The sequence below is a fragment of the Phallusia mammillata genome, chromosome 7 (genome assembly GCF_965637545.1).
Source record: "Phallusia mammillata chromosome 7, kaPhaMamm4.hap1.1, whole genome shotgun sequence".
Taxonomy (NCBI): Eukaryota; Metazoa; Chordata; class Ascidiacea; order Phlebobranchia; family Ascidiidae; genus Phallusia; species Phallusia mammillata.
This window is the reverse complement of record NC_137258.1, coordinates 19618463-19639555: the sequence shown is the minus strand read 5'-3', so window position 1 is coordinate 19639555 and position 21093 is coordinate 19618463. Positions and strand designations below refer to the sequence as shown.

Sequence of the window (21093 nt, the reverse complement as noted above, 5' to 3'; positions counted from 1 at the left end):
CTATAGAATTTAAAAATTAATCATTAATAAATATTACAATTTTATTCGGGAATTCCCCTCCATAAACGGCGCGAGACTCGTGGCTTTATTGTTGTTCCTTCAGATTCGCAAAATGCAAATCATAAACTAGAAAGCTATATTGTGTTGCAGTTATGATTTTTAATTGAGACACATGAGTGCAAGCCGCTTTTACATTAATTTAGCGTTTTTGTGTGCATCCCGTGGGTTATTTCTCTTTAAACTCGGAGTTCTGACAATTTTAGACGTTTGTTCTGTACAACAGCCTACAACCGGAAGGTTACTGTTACTATGAGTAATAGTAGTGTTGAAATTCAGAAAAGTTTTAATAAATCTGTGCAATAATTGTACAACATGGATGACTCAATGGAAGCTTTTGAGTTGCCCAGCCTGTCAAAGAAAAAACTGTTTTTGTCAAGAAAAAGGAGAATCATATCACCACTGGCAAATAAAAATGATTCAGACACACCAAATATACCAAAGGATTACCACAACAATATTCCACAATCCTCAACTCAAAACAATGACACACTTTCAGGGATACCTGACTTAAGTGATGATAGTGGTGTCACTGAAGAAAGGCATAATAAAGAAGCAGTTCCTCTAAATGTTGAGCAAAAAGAAAATCTTAATAAAGATGTTTGCTTACCGGTATCCCAAGAAACTGATAAAAATTATTCACCAGGCGGTTTTTGTAAGATTTGTTCTAAGAAGATACCAGCTGAAGAATGTAAGACACATTACATAAACTGCATGGCAGAAAATTTTGCATCAAAGAAGGATTTAAAGCTAAGAATTGAAAGGAAACTAACATGTGGACACTGTGGAAAATTGGTTGATGTTAAAAGTTACCAAGATCATTGTGAGACCTGTCCAAGCAAAGATAAAAAAAATGTTGAAAAAGTTGGTGACGAACCAGTGACATCTTCTTACTTTAAGCAAGGGAATAATGACGAGATAAAAAGAGGCAAGGTGCCTTGCCCGAGTTGTCACAAAGACTTGGCTGGGCGTACTTTATCTGCTAGACAATCCCATGTCAACAGGTAGGTAAATGTTTTAGTTAAATTAAAATCACCTTTACATCTAGGATTTTACTGGTGACAACTGGTTTGGATATGATAACATATATCAGTAAAAGTTTTTGCTTTGTGAAATGTTCGCAGTTGATGTATTGTATGCCATTTACAACCAATAAAGGCACAAAATTAGTTTCATGATTGGACATGTCAAAGCTGCAAACACATTGCACTTAGGTCCCAACAAATGCATATTTCACACAAAGAAGCTTTTGTCTGTATAATTTTGTTCTGTTAGAAACGCTGGTTAAAGAGTGTAAAGACCAATAAAGTGTGAACATGCTATTTATTGAAAGGCGCTTAATGGATGGTTTATTGCTTTTCTAACAAATCTCAAAGCCTCCAAAACTGTTTTGAGTATGCTGTTTTGGTTTAACTGTTTTTTTAATTGCACAAGGTGTCTTGACAACAACAACTTTGGTACTAGTCAATCACCGAACAGAAGTACACCGAAAATAAGACTAAAGCAGTTAAAGGTGTCAGGAAATGCTTCTCAATCTGATCCTAATACTTGTTCAAAATGTGGAAAAACACTGAAGACTAAGGGAGGTTTAAAACGGCATGTACAGTCGTGCACTGGGCCATCAAGTTCTGTAGGTTTTTTGATTCTTTAAACCTTTCCAAATTGTTTTAATTGCATTTCATTTTAGAAAGCTGGCAAAGAAAAAAGAGAAAGAAGAAAAAGAACTGCAAAAGTACCCAGGAATGCAGAGGATGAAATTTTACAAGTGTGTAAATTATATTAAACTGTTAAGAATAACCGTTGTGTTTGAAAAAATAATCATTTTGTGTAAACTCAGGAACACACAGTGAATGTTTAATAAGTAGTTTCACGGTCTGTGCAATGAAACTAATTTTTACTGGAATGCAAATCAAAGAATGTGTCATTTCCTTAATGCAGCATTGGATGGTATAAGGACCTACACATAGTAGTACTAGGGCGCCAACTTTGGCTCCTAGGATTTTTTTCTGGTAGTTACTCAGAATCTCTCAGAACACTGGTATCTATAAAGCCTACAACTAAAAGTTGCAATTTCTGGTGCCAATTACATCTGTGCATGTCTAAGGGTCCATTTATTGGGCTTTTACGTGATTCACCAGTAAAAGGTACACTTTTACTGTGTTCATAAGGACACCAGAAATTAGACTGAGTTGGATAAAAATCCTTGCATTGAAAGAGTACGACCCCATATCCTAATCCCACTAAAACCTCTGACGCCAAAAACGTGGTTCAGAGGTAAATTATTTATTTTATGCTACAGGTAGCTAAAGCTTTGTCTAAGTCAGAGGATGATGAAAGAAAACGCTCAAAAAGAGAAGAAAAATTAAGGTATATTATTATTGATTTTGGATGTAAAACATTTTTTTTACTTAATAGTTGTTTATTTCTACAGAAAAAAAGAAATTGGAGTGCCTGTAATGCTCCAGGATAGTCCAGCTACTAGAAAAGCTGCTTTGGAAACTAAACTGGCACAAATGATTGGAAAATCTGATGATGCAGCAACTTCAAGTAATAAAACTGTTGTTAATTGTTAATCATAGCATGTCATGCATATAAATCCAAAAAAACGTACATTGTTTTGCATAAAATTTACATAGTCATTTATCTAAACCATGTTCAACTGTTTGGAAAGAGTACTTTTACTGTACTATATTTACAAGTATTTACACCCTTCATGGCAGCAAGAGCATTAAATTCTGCTGGTTTTAGACTCAACAGGAAGGATTTTTGACATTTAAGTTACACCTTGTTGCCAAATAGAGCTTTTGTGTTTAAAGCTAATGACTGTGAGGTTCCTTGCACACCAGTAATACCATTGGCAAGTAAATGGGAAAAACATTCAGACAACAGTTTGAAGGACACGCCAGAAGCCACAGATGATCTGAAACCATTTGTTGTTTTACCACAATCTACCTTTAGTGAAAAAGGATTTGCCAATGGAACTGATGACCAAACAGACATAAAACAAGCAAACGAAATTGATTCAGTAAATATATGTTGTATTTCTCTTGAATTTAAATGTTGTTAAAACATGATGCTTAATAAGTTTCATGTATTGCTTCACATAGTATGTGGCAACTGATTTTATTGAAAGGATGTTGCTACATGTAATACTGATAATTAAAGTCAATCATAACAACATGCCATTGTTTCGCAGGCCAATGAGGAGCATGCACCCGTGTCCAATAAGTTCCAATCTATTGCAAACAGCAAATGGGGCTTGAGTGGTGGAAAGAGTTCATGTTCTGTAGATTACCGAGTATCCGGCCTGCTCACACAGTTTGATTCACCAGCACCGAAAAGGGCTGTAGATATCCCAGAAAATATTCCTGATTGTCCTGATGCCATTGAAGACAAAGAATTGCTTTATCAGGTATTGTATAGTTTGGTTTCTGTCCACTTATGCCAACACTATTACAGTGTGTAATTAATCACAGGATGTGTAGAAACACTGGTAAAAAATGAGCATTTAAGCACTTTAATTAATCCAGAGGGTCCCCAACTTTTTTATTCAGTACTCAGAATTTTTGTGTGTGAATTTTGGTGCACTGTGAAATGGTCACTGACAGTAATTTACTTTAATTGTAGTGTCACAGGCACAGCCCACAAAATGGGTGTAATTAGTGTGACCCCTTATATCCCTGATGATGGCATGAGCATTTGTCGAAGGATTTAAATAATAAAGCATACGCCAATTTGGGTCACTATAATCACAGTAAACAGCCCAAATTTTTTGAAAGGAAATCTGTTTTAACCGGAAACCAGACAGGTTATGAACTAGGAGTGTACATGCTGTTCTATGTTTATGGTGCAATTCAAACATGTAACTCAGATTTTTTTAGCTAATAATGCATCTGATATAAATCTATACAAAACAGCATATCAGAGGGATAACACTTGTCTTTAAAGGTGATTGACAATGATGACAATGTAGACTCAACTTTGCAACAACTTATTGAACTTGGGGGAGGCTCAACTGTTGAACATGCTATTCCAGAAACAAGTTTTGATAAACATGAAGATGATATGAAACTTAATATTACTGCTGTAAGTCGTTGGTGGTTTGTTGTATGTGTGGTGTATATATACTTGGTGGGTGGGATAACAACGGTTACAATGAATGCACTGTCGAACTTTCTGCCTCACTGCATCTATGCTAGGTTTAGTTGTAGTATGCTTCAAACCATGTAAGCTTATGGGTATAAGGCCTTCGTATTAGCCTTTCAACCATCTTGGCCATTGTCTGTTATTGTTACTTATCCTGGTTACCAAGTGGCTATATCTGAATGCAGGAGTAACTTATTTTAGTTTGAAGTTTAATAGTGTTTATTTTTGTAGCATATATTAACTATTGTATTAATATAAAATGTATTAGTAGTTAAACATACTTTACCATATTTAATTTACTTTTTCCAGTCTGATGAAGAGGATCCACAATCAGAACCTATTTGGACAAACACTAGTAACATTTTACCAGAGACACCACAAAACAATAACAACAACAGCTATCAACTAAGCGAAGAAATGGCATCAAACCATGCAGTAACTACAGAAAACAACCAAACCAATATAAGTGGCACGTCATTTGGTGAAACAAGGGCTGAAAGTTACTCATTGATTCAGCAAGACTATTCCAAACTTGTGAACTGCCAGTCATACAGTGATTTGACATTGAGATTTAATGACGACCGTGCTGATGATATTGCTGTGCACAAATGCATTCTGTTGTGTCGAATGCCTGCTCTGTTACAGGTAAGCATGAAAAAGGGATAAGCATCCATTTTGTGTTCAAAAACCTTTAACAAGTACAAAAAGTTCAAAAAACTGAAACCTTTGATTGTCTTTTGTACATAGTTATCGTAGGTGAAAATCTTTTCTTTGTCAAAAAACCTAAGATGCAATTCACCAAAAATCAGGACAACTGTAAAAACTCATGCGCTTTTCCTCATGAAATTGTTATTTCATCTACTGTTTTGTGATTTCAATTTTAAACATTTGGTCACCCTATTTGCACTTTTGCGTTGCATATTGCCTTTTGCGTTGCATATTGAATTCAGTGATGTAGCCAAGCAGTGGTCATAAGTTACATAAAGATTCACACCTACTACAATTGACTTACATGAAGATTTCATTTCCAGGCTAAATTGTAGCCATTGCCAGTGTATGTAAATATTGACTTTGTCATGTTTGCCTCTGCAGGTGTTTGAGAACGGAAGTGTGGGTGGCATATATTACATGCAGCGCTGCGACAGAGAAGAGATGCTATGTTTATTTGACCATATCTACACCGGGTCGCTAAAGAAAATATCAAAATTGCAGGCAGAAGAGTTGTACCAGCGACTTGGATGCAATAACGAACAGAGAAAAAATGCGTCGCAGTTTGACGAACCAGTTGGTACGTGGTTTTGATTTTTTGTTGATTACTTTCTTAAATGGATCCATTTTGATTGTAACTTTGTTTCAATTTTTTCTGCCGTTGAAAATAAACGTGACATGTAGATGTAATGTCGGATGAAACCTTAATTAATACAGACCCGATTACACAAACAAATGTCAGATTAGGCTAAGATCTGGATTAACCGATGTCGATTAGTTAAAGCCTTACCACACTACAAATCATTTATACCTCAAGTTTTCTCCGAATTAGGCTAACATCCGGTTTAACAAAATCCGGTTTAAGCGAGGTTTAGCCTACTCTACGTTTATCTTCATTTAATAACGATCTTTTTGCTGTGTTACAGATAGCTGCGATGAAACCCAGCCTCACAACTTCCAACCAACCCCTGCTTCGTTTGTTCCATCTGATGACGATCTTTTTCACGACTCTCCAGTCCCTTGCAGCGGTTCTATTCGCGGGGGTTCCCCAACAGTACGTCTAACAGATTTCCGAAGTCGCCTTGACGAATCCATAGAGATACGAATGGACGATGACGAAACCGAACGTATCTACGTCACCAACGTTGACAGTGACGTAGACAAGGCTACATGTTCCAACGCAAATGTCCCGGATAAAGAATTCCGTCCCTTGGTTTCGAGCAAACGCAGATCGGCACATTTTACCCCGTTGCCAGGCAACCGACATAAGTTTCGTCGGATGACCGGCAGCACCCCAAAATCGCCATCGTCAACAACGCGCCCTCCAGTGTCAGCGCACGACACTCCCGCAGACATTCACGACTTCTCGTCTATCGCATCGCATAGCCCTCATCCAAACCTCTTCAACTCCCCGATGTTAAAACCGCGACCGTGCAACTCTGATTCCCAATATGACGTCAGGGACATCGATGACATCACTGATGACGTGATGCAATCGCAGCCGGCCAAAGTTGCCACCCCTGAAGATGAAGTGTTTGTAACAAGCTTTTCACAACCAGTCACATCCAAATATAAATTTCGGGATCCGCCCGACCACATAAAAACACCCGCAGACCCATCCCCCGTGTTTGATTTCTCCGTCAACGATTCTGTGCTGCTCTCAGCTGCAGTGGGTCACGTGACTGGAGCCGTTGACGCCCCAGAACCCTCGAATTTCAAAACTCCTGTCCCTGTCCGAAAACCTCGTCGTTCGATCGTAAACGTCCCTTTTACGCCGATGCTGAACTACAGCGACATGGACACACCGAATATTGTCAAACAGGTACCTTTTACCCATTTGTTTTTTGTATCTTTTCTTGTAAGTATATGAAAGCTAACCCAATCTCATAGGTCAATGCCTTAGTCTAGCTGAGATGAATACACTCTTACTGGTATCAGCCCTGAAGCGTCTTTTAAGGCAAGCGATCTCGACGCACTCATATATAAATCATATTACGCCAGCACTATTAAAGGCGGTATACCGAATCAACCTGTTTTCCCAAGCATTCCAATATGGCAAGGCACACGCTGAAAAAAAATCTTGATTTAAAGCCTTAGTGCAGTGTTTCTCAAACTTATACGGATCGCGTACCACCTGACAACTTTTTCTATCGCGGCGTACCACCTAAACCAGTGGTTCCCAACCATTTTGTAGTCACGGACCCCTTTTATAAATCTTAAGTCTGCGGACCCCCAACGTAATTACCAACAGGTCTTTTTATGACCAAGTATTGCTCATCCAGCAGTTTTATTGTAAACAATCGACGTTTCGACGTCCTATACAAGACGCCTTCATCAGGATAATGACATAACTTGCAGGACAAATTTCCTGCTGGATGAGCAATATATGTATGGTCATACATTATGCCTGGCAGCAATAGCTTATTTCAGGTCTTTTTATGTTTCTCGTTTCTTGCATTATACGTTATTCTGCTTTTGAAGCATTTTCATTCACCTTCACAGTCCTTTAATTTCGAAGAAGTTTCTGTATTGTAGCGGCCAACACAACAAATTGATACATTTTCTGGTATATTTATTTAACTTGACATAACACTTGTCCTATAAAGTCTTTTGACCACGTGTGTTATGATGTCACAATCGGAAAAACAATCACAAAAAGTAACTGTTCAGTGTTTCTGGCCCAATTAAGGGGTGATCAATAGTTTGCATTTGTATGCAGGATTGTAAAAACGGTGGAGAAACTTAAATATATTTTTCTGTTGGTAAATGATACTAAACATATTTGCCTGCATGGAACCCCTGAAACCATCTCGCGGATCCCTTTGAGGTTGAAGGCCACTGACCTAAACCCGGTTTCAATAGAGCGTTAGAAATAAGCCTACTTTCTCGAACCGACTTAGCGTATTTAGCAATTTCAAAAGACTGTCCAAACCACGAGTATCGCCTAAACCAGGGCTGATCAGTTGGGTCAGTTGAGGTGCAATTTTAAATTGAACTTAAATTAGGTATCACAGAATTTTACTCGCGTACCACCTGAAAAGTTCCGGCGTACCACAGTTTGAGAACCACTGCCTTAGTGTAATGTCGTAATGTGACTAAACTCGTGTTAACGCAATACATTTCTTAAATTTGTTTTCAGATTTAGCGAAATATAAAATAATGCCTGAGATCAGCATTTTATTTTTGAAACGAAATGTTTAGGGACAAAAGATGGGTCTCAAGCGAACACTTGGCAAGAAGAAACTGAAGGTCAAGTTGAAAGAGTTGTACGCATACCGCCACCAAGTGATATCATCTGACGAGGAAGAAACCAGTGCCAATAACGTCACTGCAAAAATACAGGGTATGAAGGTTTTTTTACCATTTTCAATTATCACGCGCTTACCTCACATTGAGTATACTGTGACCAGGTTTATGGATGTTATATTCTTGAGTAAAAAAAACTGATCTTTTGTGTCTGTACGTAATTTGTGGCGGTGTTTTGAAATTTCAATGCTCTCTAGAAAATTTCATTTGTGTTATGTAGCGCCCCCTAGCGATACACCTACGAATGTGAAAACTCGTCACAACAAAGTGGTGCAAGTTGTGGAATCTGACAGCGACGATAGCAGACCTGCTTTGGCATGTCCAAGTAAGAAACAATGAAATAATCTTTAAACTGTTTCCTGTTGACATTGCCATACGTTATAACCCCACAAATTGTCACTTAATTTTTTAAGCCAGTGGTTCTCAAACTTGTCAAGCATGTGGTGCATTAACAAGCTAAACTTTTTTCTGTGGCACACTTTCACAATAGTTGTCCAAAGAAGGTTAATTTGCAACTTTTTTGATGACATAGATGACTTCTTTTATTAAAACGAAAAAATGAGCTTTTAATGCTGTTGTGCATGTCTGTATTTCGCCATTAAGTCCTCAAGCACCACAAAAAGTTGCACTTTTAAATAAGCAAAGCGACACACTTGAAAATCTCTCACGGCGTACAAGTATGTCCCGGCAGACAGTTTAAGAATTACTAGTTTCACAAGCATTTGGTTGCAATTACTGTTGTCGATTTATTGCTTGGCGAATTCGTTTTATGCAATCTGTACTGACAAGCGTTTTGAAATGCCAACTGCTGGGCGGTATAGGAAAACGCACTGCATTAAACGATTTTAGTGCGAAAATTATTCGTGAATCGCGTTAGTGTGAAATAGCAGGATAATTTTACTCACAGTATAGCGGCTGTAACAGTTTGCATTAAACCAGCGTGCGATAGTGTCTATGGCCTGTTCCGTTGGTTGGTAATTTTGTGCTACGGCACCACGCATTTCCTCGCCCTCTGTGCAAAGAGCAATCGCCCAGTCGCAGCTGTTTCGCTTGCTGTGAGCGTTATTCTACTGCACGCATTGCACTCATCGCTTGGTAGGCGTTATATAACAGGTAACGACTTTATAAGTGAGCTGTGCTCTGTTATACTGACTAGATCGAGTACAGATCATGAAAACTGAGCAGCACACCCGAAGAGCGATACAGGCCCTGGAGAGCTTGACAACAGCAGGTGGGTGGGTTGTGTATGGTTAAACCAGTGGTTCTTAACCTTTTTAGTGTGGTTTCCCACTAAAGTCAATCACCAACTTCGAATTTCCCCCTCTGTTATTTTTATAATCATGTTTACAAAAAAATATTCTTTAAATGACATAATTTTGTGGAGCGCTTTGGTCTGGATCCTAAAGGTCGATCTTGCTGTGCTTGCATTAGTCATTTTTTGCATCACAATCTACAAAGGAAAGGCTTCTATTCGCGCACAACAGCAAAGTCATTGATGGTTTCAGTCTTGTCTGTGATGTAACAAACGGTCTTTGGACTTGTATGTGTCTTGTAAACCTTGGCTAAATCAATCTTACATGTTGTTGCAGAAAATTTGTAGTAATGTAGCTTTCAACGGTTAATTCAAAGCCGGTTTCGACCATCGAGCCCGAGTTTGCTCTTTTCAAGCTTACATAATTTCCCTCCGAAAACATTAAATTTCCCACCGGTTAAGAACCACTGGGTTAAACCATGCTTTCAAGGTAGGACTAGATTTATTTTTGGCCTGCTTTAAAACAATAGACCCTTTGAGTTTTCGAAGTCAGTAATTTGGCTGTAGATATGTCATATTGTTTCGACTTATTAGGCCTAACTATTGCAGCTGGTAATACGATATTTAACGTTTACTGTAGTCACATTATGACACACAAATTGTTGGGAGTAACCGGTTAAAAAGCAGTAATTTCAACCATGTGTTTTTAAACAATTTATTATTGCATGTAAAATTCATAATGAATAATGCCGAAATCGATTTTTTTTTTGCATCTGTATGAGTACCTAAATCTGTAAAAAGTGGTTAAATAGAGTAAATACCTGATTGAAAGGTTTTATGTTACTTGAAGTGCAAATTACTTACGCTGGCTATGAAAAACGAAAACCACTTTTCCAAATCCCCTCATTACCTTTTTAGATGGCAGAAGGTTACCTGCGTTTTAACAACATAATAAAAATATCCAGAATTCCAAAACTGTTCCTTTCTTTTTCTCAGAATTCGAGGAACTAATCCGTCGTGCGCTTACCGGGATGCGCGAGAACGGCACGATGTTGAAAGCGCTACAGCGGGCCAGGGAGTGCTCAAGGGGGACACCACGTGGTTCAAGTGCAGACGTTCAGAAGTGGCTCAACAGCGTCACGCCAGGTTCACCGCACTACAATCCTGAGTTCACTGTACTAGCCAGGTATGGATCATATGTTAAACCGTGTTTACTTTGTATCCACACTTAGCAGGTTATTAAATGAGCACTATCTGTCTGATGTCAGAGACGTACGGCTTTGGTTTTGTTTAACTGATAAAAATGGTTTAAACCCAGCTGGGGCCCTTAGCATGTACTGTAGCCTGTATTTCTAGTAGCTGCATTAGAATTTTAGCTTTACGAAATAAACAAGCATGCAGTATTGCCAGGGTGGCGGTTTTCCCGCCCAATTGGGCTAGTTTTCGACATCGTGTGGCGGGTTTTTAATCGCTAGTAGCGTTTGCATTTTTTTGGGCGAGACACCCAATTGCATTTTTTTGTTATGTAGAATGCTTTGTGATATCTTTGCAAGCAGGTAAACGACGGTAAAATTGGGCTTGCTTTAAATTCACGTCATGACAACTGAAAGACCGAGCCTAAACTTATGGTTCTCTGGTGACCAGATATAGGCTGTATGGACTAGTAGTGTACCAAGATAGATCAAACTTCAATCAGTGTTTACTCTATGTAGCTTATTTATGACTAAATGCATGTCTTTGTATTTTACAGTTTGTGTTCGGACAAACAACAAGTAATAGTGGAGGCATTATCCAACTGCGTAGTGAACGACGAAACGATAGCACCATTCCAACATCAAATGTTTGACATACTTCCCACGGTGTACCGAGTAATGGTCAGGCTCAATCCCTCACTATTGGCATCATAGATTGGTTAGCCAAAATTGGCAATGATTTTTGATTCATGTAGTGTCTTCCCTTCTAGTGTACCATGCAACGACGTGGCTTATGTTTTGACCCTCTAGAACTTGTTTTTGACGAAGCTTTTCTTTTTCTATGATTCTTTTCTGTTCGTTGTAACAACTGCGGCTGTCTTTGACCAAAATAAAGCTTATGCCTCAAGATTTGTGATTGTGTTGATGGACAAGGTTTTGACAAAATAGAGGACACAAATACACTTTATAGCAGGGGTTCTTAACCAGGAGTGCGAGAACTGTGCCTAGGGGGTGCGGGGATGCTGAATCATTAAGGTTGGTTAGGTCTATTCTATACGAATACAATTACAGAAGGGGGTGCGAAAAATGGTTGGTGATTTAAAAGGGGTGCAGCAATGAAAAAGGTTAAGAACCACTGCTTTATAACAACTGTTCTTTGTGTACAGTTTATTTACCTATATTGCAGTTATTAAATTCATACCAATGTCTCAGAAACGTTTAAAAAATTCGTGTCAATGGCTGTAGCTCGGCAAATAAATCTTGGTATGTTACAAACCTAAAAACGTACAAAAATAAGCTTGCATCCATAGAGGTTGCAAACAAGTAATTTGACTGGTTTAGAAATACGATATCTCTTTAGTGGCGTTTTTTGTTGTTGCAGTTGCAGAAGTGTTTAACGTGGATTCATCGGATGAAGAAGTGGGCAATGAAGGAAGGTAGGTGTACTGTCACCCACCAGTTAATCTAGCTTTTTTAATTGATTTGTCAAAGCAAAACCGATTATACCACACTAAGCTTTAGGACGTAATACAGAACCAAGCCAATCTCCCACGCATTGCCGCATATGTTCATCTTGGCATATAAAACATTTTTACCTATGATTTGGTTGTAAAATTGGGTAGGCCTAATTCTTATCTGCCGTTGCATTCAGTCCAGAATATAGGGTTACCATATAGCAAAATTTTGGAGGTTTTCAAAAAATTTGCTTGGCGACGCAAAGTTTGCGTTATATTCAGTTATTAACCTTGTTGTTGTACGGTACCAACCAAAATAGTCCCGTTTCTTTTGCAAAATGACATTACTATCGAGATAAAAAAAAAACACACCAAATCGCATTTAGGCTAAAACTCATGCTGATTGCATCTGTGTAGGCTGCATCAAGCAACTGCACAGACAATAGGTAAAACGAAAAACCTTTTCCCCCAGAAAAAAAAAGGTCTGAACTATGTAGGTTAGGTTACTAGACGCTAAAATTCAGGACATTAATTAGAAGTATTTAAAAAAAATATTTTCGGACACAGATTTTACGCGTAAATTCCGGACGTCTAGTAACCTTAGTCTTGACCAAGAAGTAAATTTTCTCTTGATGTCGCTCTATCGCTTACAGTGAAATCGAAGACCTTCACACGACACACTTTATCCCTTGTGCTACAAGCACGTCAGACCTAGAGGGCGCCCCAGAGCAACAACCCACCCAATCGAAACACAAAACGAAAAAGCTGAAACCGTCTGGCCCTGATGAGCTGGATTTGCTAATGCACGACGTCATCACCAATGACGTGTTGTTGTACCGCGACATTTTGCGATACAAACCGATATACTTAAGCAGGTTTAAGGCTTTACTGAAGGAAGCTACGTTTTCTTGCAACGCCAACGACCTTTTGGATTATCTGGATCGACAGGTCAGTGTTTAGTAGCATGGATTGCTCGATGAATCACGTTTTTAAAATGCTTGTACATATGGTTTGTAAATTGACAATTGGGAATATAACCCAAGAATTAGATAAATTATCCAATTTTTAAATGTCTTTGTAAGGTTTAGCATCTACAATGTAGTCTATTAGGGAGGAATGAAAATGATTGAATTGGTAAGAGAGGAATTCGTCGATAAAGGTTGGAAACCACTGACGTAAACCGTAATCTGTTGCTCCGATTTTCAGCAAGACACTGTTGTTTTCATCCGTAAGCCTTGTAATGGTTCAGTGTAGTCATAGGCGATCAATTTACCACACGCGTAAATTTGCCAGACATTGGACTCCGCACCACAGATGTTTTTCTGTGGTTTGCTTTTACGCTGAAAATTATGCGCAGGGAATCACGTTTACGACGGCGGATGAGCGCAAGACAAATAACACGAGGACAAAGAAACGACGGAAACCCAAAAAACCTGGAGCGTGAAATAGAGAAGCAATGGCTATGGTGTTTTTTGTTCACTGCGTAAAATGTATTCTGGTGCTGGAATGTGCAATAAAAAATGTTTTGGTTTTTCAACTTTGGCCAATAAGAGAATTGAATTATGGAAAATTGTTTTTGGTTCCGTTTTAGGCTTACATTTCGGCTAAAATCATGAAACAAAGCATTTTTATCCAAATAAGTGATATATTTACAATTTACCGTAGCCAAATTTTAACCTGTTCTGTAAACCTAAGCAGTAAGTTTGCAATTACAATACATTTTCATAAAAATCCACGCCTTGATTTTGTGTTTAAAAATCTTGTAACAAATAATTACAACCCAAAGAAAGTTTAAAGCATAGGAAAGCCTGGCTGTTGGAAAACGCTAATGCCGCTATTTTTTGGGGGAAAAATATTGTTTAAACCATTGTACAATTTGCCTTTAAATCGCAAACGCCAAAAGTAGCAACTCAAATTAAAATATTTGCTTCCATAAATCCCATTCTTAAATTTCAATTTCCTTTTCACAAATAGGAGTAACCAAACAGCTTTAGTTTTAAAGCGACCCGACACGACGTTTAAACCACAGGTCAACAGGGTGCCGTTGTTGCCCAAACACGGCTGCGGCAATCAATAGAAACACAAAAGCGTATTTTCGGTTAGGAGCTACGTGCCCAAAATCGTTAGGCCTAAAAGCTTAAATTAAAAACGTTTAACGGGAATTTTATCCGATCGTTTTGCTCAAAGACTAGTCTTTACATAGACATTTACGGCAAATTTTAGCCCAAGTGATGCGTTGATTATTCCTTCTGTGTCCCTGCACAAAAAAACTGACTATTACCCAATGCGTCTTATTATATGCATATCCTGTAAATGTATGAATGTAAGTGCAATTTTCAAAATCAATTGCTTTTCTGATATTCCGTGTTTGTTTTGTTGCTGTTTTAAAGCTTACTTTTATGACTTTTTTGTGATATTAACTTCAGCGAAACTGAAAATTTTATAGACCTACTCGGGATCTAAACTATGCCAAAACCGGTGTTGTTGCAACAGACTTTTCGTATGAGTTGTGAAATATGTTACGTATGTATGTAGATATTCCTCATAGATTTAACATTTTATTTGTTTAGTAGAGCGTTTCTTGTCTTTTGTTTTTAACAGACCGAATGCATTGTTTTACATGATTATTCGACCGAAGCAGCATTACGATGTGACTTCATTTGTTTGCCACTGCAGTTTTTCAAACATAGGCCTTTCCGGAATATAAAAAAATGTTTACTGCGTTGCTAGGCAAATGATCCTAACAATGCCAAAGGGTAGATTTCAAATGCAAGCATAAAAAGGGTAAGGGTATATTTCGAATGTAAATATATCAAGGACAAAGGTATTGTGTAATGACTCGAGTCGTCGTAGAGTAGGTCAACAATTATCCACACCAATATCGATTTATATGAAACGGTTTTACCTTTTCGCTAAAGGCATTTTTGGTCGCGTCTTTCAACAGGAACGCCCGTGTTTCAATATACATTTCGATCCAGTTTGATTCGATGGCGTTGACAAGTGCAATGGTAAACATTATCCTTCGGTGAGTGTAGGTTTGATAAGCAGTGAAAGCCAGAGCTAGTAAAAAGCAGCTCATGTTTAACATATGGGCTGATTTAGCAGTAATTAGAGTAAAGATAAGGTTGTTATCGCTAACTTTCGTTAGTAATATTTTACCAAATTGTGCATGGTTAAGTTTATTTTTAAGTTCAGATAATTGATCCGTATCCGTTAATATTGGTCTTTTTGGCGCATTTGTGTTTGTTCACACATATTGAACAGCGCAAGCAATATATATTTATTGTGTCCTTAAACTTTTAACTAAGTGATGATTGTTGCAGCATAATTTACAGTGAAGGACATACCTAACTAACAACGGACTGATACAAAACCGTTTGATTTTTTTCCGCTATCATCACCACATCTTTAATCTCCGTTCAGCTGTTGGTTAAACGCGCTAAGGGCGTTTCCGTGTTTGCCACCTCCATTTCCACGACGTCTTATCAGAGCCTTATCACTCCGCGGCTTGTAATTGCCCACATTCCTTTGCCTCAAGTCGATCTCCATTTGTCACTCCAAAACAAGCCTTGGGACTCGACGGTAAAGGCCAGATTACAGCCGGCTTTTGAAAGCGTCAACCAGGCGTCAAGTGTTGAGCTCAAGCACGAACGAGCGGGTTAAGTTGTAGAGACCTAATCAAGTTTGAAAGCTTGTCCGCTACGATGTTCTAAGCTGCAGAGTAAAGCCGACTCTATGTACTTGAAGCTTTAGGGACCACATACATAGGCGAAAGTATGTCTAAGTTGGTTAAAAGTTTGGTTTGGGCTGTTGTAGAAAAGGTGCTTGTTGATAGCCAAGTGTGGCATACTCTTTAAACTGTTAATTGTATGGAGAGTCTTGTAGATGAAAATTGCAAGAAAGATATTACATAGCTGCTTGTTTCATTAGGTTTATGTCTTGCAATTTGGCCAGCATGGGAAAGTGTTTTACTGTTTTCGTAAAAAAACGTTTGTTGCCAGTTGTAGGGTTTAGTTACAAATCCCTTTTTATAGTTCAGCGGTTTCCAAACTATAGAAAAGACTATATTTGGGTATATGTATAGCTAAACTTAGACATTATGTTCAGCTTAGTCCGCGATTCCTTAAATAAATTGCAGAGGACTCTCTTTAAAAAAGTTGGGGAACCACTGATAGTGTGTTACGCTTATTTGAGATACACGATAAGATAAAATTAGGGCAAGCAGTTTTGAAAGACAAAACCACAACGGAGTTTCGGTACAAGTTGGTTTCGTTGAGAGACAAAGTTAGTTTAATGGCGGTGTATTCCTTTTAGTCAATATAAAATACAGGCTAGCCTTAGAAGCTTTTGTGCACCATTGTTTTGATCAACCTTAGTGCGAAATATACTGTAGAGTGGACCTTAACCTATTTTTTTAAGATATGTATATAATTTTGATATAGGTAATTGACACCTTATTCAAATTTAAGTCTAGAGTTTATCCGCAAACTTATACAAAGTTGATTTCCCCGAAATGTTTTCGCTTTTGACAATTTTCCAGTTTATCACAATATTTGCTCAAGGCGCGAACGGTTTACAATGCAGTAGTAAAAATTGCCTCCCATCACTCACAAAATCACAGAAACTAGCTACACTAGAAAGTTAAGACCCGGAAAATCTGACAATTCATGTCATAGCTCATAGGTATGTTTGGGCTTACTGAAAAGTATATGGTTGAGTGGCCACCTGTCTCTGTATGTAATATTTTAAAAGGGCAATGCGCGGTAGGGCGTTATTGTGCTGTGTATTTTTGTCACATGTAAAAGCACTCCTCAGCCACTGCACAAGTCGGACCCCAAAATTTGACATTTTTCCACTTCATCACTGGAAAGGAAATGTCAAATCTTCACCAGCATAGAAATGCAAATTCTCACATAATAAATTCAAAAGGTTTTTGTAAAGAAAATGCGCAGTCTTTTAATGTAATTTTTTGTTAATGTTGACAGCACTCTTAGACTTGCAGCAGTCCACTTATGAACTTTTTCCGCTAGAACGGAAATGGCAAATCATCTCCAGCGCGTTGACGCAAAAAAATACAATTTTTGACCGAACACGTGCAAATCATTGCATTCGGTCGATACGGTGAGCAGGTAAGAGTTGAACCGAAGCAGAAATCCGGGCTTTGGGTCGTTGGGCACCTGACACCTTAAACTATTGTTGCTTGAGTTTCTGTTAGTGCTGTTGAAACAGCGAGACTTAAAACTATTGTGGCATGCGCTGAGTAAGCTGTTGACGATTTAGTGACGAAATTGGGGCTTTTCTTGCCCAGGGCTCGCGAGAGAAAATTTTAAGATCATTGATTGAGGCGCTAGTTTCAGTCGAATTAAGGAAAGGTCGTGAAGCGAGCCTGAATGAACGCGGCTAGTTAAATTGGTTTTCAATTTGTTGATTGATGTTGTGAATTTGGCCACTTTGTTAAAAATTTAGTTATATTGTTGCTGGCAAAGTAGTATCTTTGTAAAAACGACAAGCAACTAAAGAGATACAGCAATTAAGCTATTGCTGCCAGGCATACTTTGTAAACGGGTATTGCTATTCCAGCAGTTTTTATTGTAAATAATTGACCTTTTTGTACAAGACGCCTACATCAGGATAATGGCATATCGTGCAATCCTCTTGCAAATCTAGTTTGTAAAGAGATGCAGGTTTAAGGTGTGTACTGTGCACCAACAATTTCGAGAAGGAAATCGGCCAGTTTTACTCCTTTCCGGTTATAATCAACAAAAATTTTTGCTGCTGGAAACGCAAAGGGGTGTGCGGTAGAGAAATGTTTCGACGTATCACCGCAAATGAGTTACGGCCAGCTTTGCACTTAAACTTGACAACCTACGCCGTTTCGCTGATGAAATAGTAGCTGAGGTCACAGATGGGTTGCAAGAGCCTGTCGTCATTGGCATCATTGTGTATTTGCATAGGACCTCAGTATACACGACCTTCAATCTTACGCCGTATATCATTGCCAAGTGCGCAAACTCAACGACCCTACGAACGTTTCTTGACAGGCTTAACCACAAGTAAATCAAATCGGCTCACAAAGATATGTTTTTCGAAGAACCCAGCCGCTTACGCTCGGTTAAAAACAGAACAACGCGGTTTTAAATGGTAGCCTGCTGTTATTTTCGGTTTTGTAAGGAGTAATTGCTTGCACGGAAGGCAAGGTAACTAAGCTTACAGGCCTTTTAGGCGTCAGCGGTTTGCCACCACCAGCTGCGAAAGCATTATTTGTGATGAAAAGGGCGGCTTTGCTAGAGTTTTTGTTGTTCTGTTGTTCGCCCTGGGTTGTTACTTAACGGAGCTTAACTTGTTCGTTTTGGATAAGCCGAAGTTATTTTTTTCCAGTAAGAAATACTACTTGCGAACACCTTAGCACAGAAATTCAACTGTTAGGTCCAAAGCAATTGGAATCGTAGCGGTAAGGAACCAAGTACGGTGATTTTCATTCCAATCATCCGACGTAAAACAAATAAGCGTGCCTGCGCAAATTTCCATTGTCAGGTCGTTCGAAAACCTTTGGCCTGTAAAGTATATTTACATTGCATTGCGGTTCCCCAACACTAAGAGTAGGCTGTTAGCAGATTGGTGTGATAAATGGAACGACTGTGTACGAAGCGTTCAAAACACCCTTCTAAATTCAGCCCATTTCCCGTAATTGGGCTTTTGTAGGGTAAACGTTAAAGCAAATCACTCAGATTTTTGCGGGATGTGATCAAGTTAGTGGTATGCACCATGTAAGCGTTTGCGGTATTTTTGTGTTCTCAACTGTTAAGCTGTATTGGTACTTGGAATTGTTTTGCCCGTTGTCTTTGGAGTTGGAAAAGTGTTACCGGCTAAGACAATTTTGGAATGTTGTCGATTTAAAGCTGGTGTGTGGAGTGCAAAAAGGTTGGTTATAATACGCGTTCTCGCATACTTTGTTGATCGTTTTTAAGAAAAGATGGTTTGAATTTTTTTGTCAGTCGCAAATCACTTCAAGTTGAACTTTGAATTTATGGCTAGTTCAAAAGGAACTGTTACATGGTGCTGTGTGTATTGTGGTTAAATTGTATCTCTAGTGTCAAATCTGTGATTGCTTTGGCGAAAGGCTACATGTACTTTTCCTTGAGAGAAAGTATTTGAGGCCAGAAAACCGCGTAATACACAAACAAGCTTATGAAGGGATTAGAAAAAATAACTGCTTAACATGTTTGAGGCTGTACCAAAAGCAAAAGTGAGGTACTTTTAGAAATGAAAGTTTTAGTGTACACAGATTTATTATGCATATATTAACTAGGTTAAATCGGTGCACCCAGAATGCGTCTGCATTTTTCTGTAATCTCATTACATTTTCTTGCCGTTCGGTATCACATCCGAAGGTCGTGTTAAGGTCAAAAGATACCATCGTTAACGAGATAACGTCACATGAAGGCTGTACGAGGCGCGGTGCTAATGGCTCCGTTTACCGCTTAGCTGCGTCTAACCTGACAGCTTTTGTTAAATCGCCGCGGTCTGGGAGCCTAAACAGAGCTGGGGAGAAATTGATTTGTACGTGCACGGAAAAAACCCTGTCTAAATACAAACGTGATAGTAATGTTGCGGCATATTTGTAATTGTCGTTCGATTGTACCTTGATGCGATTATTGGGTATTTTTGTTGTTCTAGTGCTAAAATAAAATCTATTGGTTGTCCACAATACGGTTAACAGGTCACGTTCGCAAAGCCTTTGTCTCGATACGTTGACGTTTATTGCGTGGTTAGTCTGGCTTTATACCGAAACCCTTTCCTGAGAGTTCGGTTATTTATATACCTTATTGTTGGATTATTGTTGGATTTTCAGACGTTAGCCGATGTAAGAATTGGTTCAAAACGTTTTGCAAACACTGCTCTGTAACCTTACGCTTTCTCTCGGTAACAAGGCATCGGCGATAATGTTTATGAATCTTAAGTCTATCAGTCAATTTACTAAGTGCCATGGAACGCGGCAATGACGTCATTGAGGCGGAGTTGTTACGTCACAAAGGTGTAGAGTTTCTTTCCAAGGCTTTTGTGGTACGTTTGCTTTCTACAAAGTTTCTGGTTAGGGATGCCGCAGTGTTACCAAAACAATTTTGGTTTTAATTGGTCAAAACAGGTAGGAAAACGATATTTAAGGTAATCATACCTCGCTTAAAGGTAAACTTTCCGATTTTTGCCCTGTTTTAAAGAATGCCTGATTGTTGTTACGTAACAAATACGTGAAGACAGAGTACATTGAAAGTGTGTTATATCTTAATATGTAGGAAAACAGTTCGACCATAACACTTGGCTGTGGTGCATGGTTTCGGCAAACTTTGAGTCTTTTGTTAGCGTGTTTGAAAGGTAAACTTAAGCCCCATAAAACAAGCAAGATAAAAAAGTGTAACAGTATCGCTAGAATATATTGTTTTAGCAGTTTATGATTTAAATTTTTGTTATTTAAGTTTAGCAAGGGACATATGATGGCCCAAATATACGTAAAAAGCGCAGTGCAGTATTACTCAAAACGGCAAATGTTCATGTCATTTCAGTAATATGAGGGGTCACATCAGTTACACTCGTTTTTAACAATTTACTTGATTCACATAAAGATTGATAAAACGGTGCGCAGCAGTGACGAGAAATTTCACGTATCACTGATAATGGCGTTAGCTTTTACCGAAACGTTTGAATAACACAGTATGTCGCTTTTTATTTGGGCTGTTATATTCCCAATTAAACCGTGTATAGTGTTTTAATAATTTTTAAATGTGTATTTTATCTGTCCCTTGAAATTGTGGCTTGTCCAAGTACTCTATTTCCTCTTATCACAGGCATTAATGTTTATGCATCATTGACTTGTTATTTCCATCAATTTGATTGGAGATTACGTGTAATGATATTGTAAGCCAGCCTTTGAGAATAATTGACTAAAACAAATCTCTCAAACACTACTTACATTCTCGGT

The 21093-nt window shown here is 38.4% G+C and overlaps 1 protein-coding gene across 3 annotated transcripts; it reads left to right on the top strand.

Moving 5' to 3' along the window:
* Positions 1 to 192: 192 nt before the first annotated feature.
* Positions 193 to 13653, top strand: LOC145238267 (uncharacterized). Of its 3 annotated transcripts, none has more exons than XM_080101384.1 (16): positions 193 to 1061; positions 1492 to 1687; positions 1745 to 1822; positions 2357 to 2424; positions 2489 to 2604; positions 2874 to 3082; positions 3254 to 3469; positions 4006 to 4143; positions 4513 to 4848; positions 5296 to 5491; positions 5838 to 6733; positions 8113 to 8254; positions 8438 to 8542; positions 12044 to 12098; positions 12770 to 13064; positions 13474 to 13653. In XM_080101384.1, the coding sequence occupies exons 1-16, from the start codon at positions 373 to 375 to the stop codon at positions 13558 to 13560; spliced, it is 3822 nt and encodes a 1273-aa protein (XP_079957510.1). In that variant the 5' UTR covers positions 193 to 372; the 3' UTR covers positions 13561 to 13653. The 3 variants fall into 3 exon arrangements, 2 of the variants coding, with proteins under 2 accessions (XP_079957510.1, XP_079957511.1); XR_013862093.1 differs by lacking the exons at positions 12044 to 12098; positions 12770 to 13064; positions 13474 to 13653 and adding exons at positions 9374 to 9448; positions 9807 to 9959; positions 10466 to 10530 and having other exon boundaries at positions 199 to 1061; XM_080101385.1 differs by lacking the exons at positions 12044 to 12098; positions 12770 to 13064; positions 13474 to 13653 and adding exons at positions 9374 to 9448; positions 10466 to 10655; positions 11220 to 11571 and having other exon boundaries at positions 213 to 1061.
* The last annotated feature ends 7440 nt before the right edge of the window (positions 13654 to 21093 follow it).

Coding starts and splice junctions, on each gene's coding strand:
- LOC145238267 (XM_080101384.1), top strand. CDS start 373: ATGGATGACTCAATGGAAGCTTTTGAGTTGCCCAGCCTGTCAAAGAAA. Junction 1,062..1,491: donor AGACAATCCCATGTCAACAG/GTAGGTAAATGT, acceptor TAATTGCACAAG/GTGTCTTGACAACAACAACT. Junction 3,470..4,005: donor ACAAAGAATTGCTTTATCAG/GTATTGTATAGT, acceptor TTGTCTTTAAAG/GTGATTGACAATGATGACAA.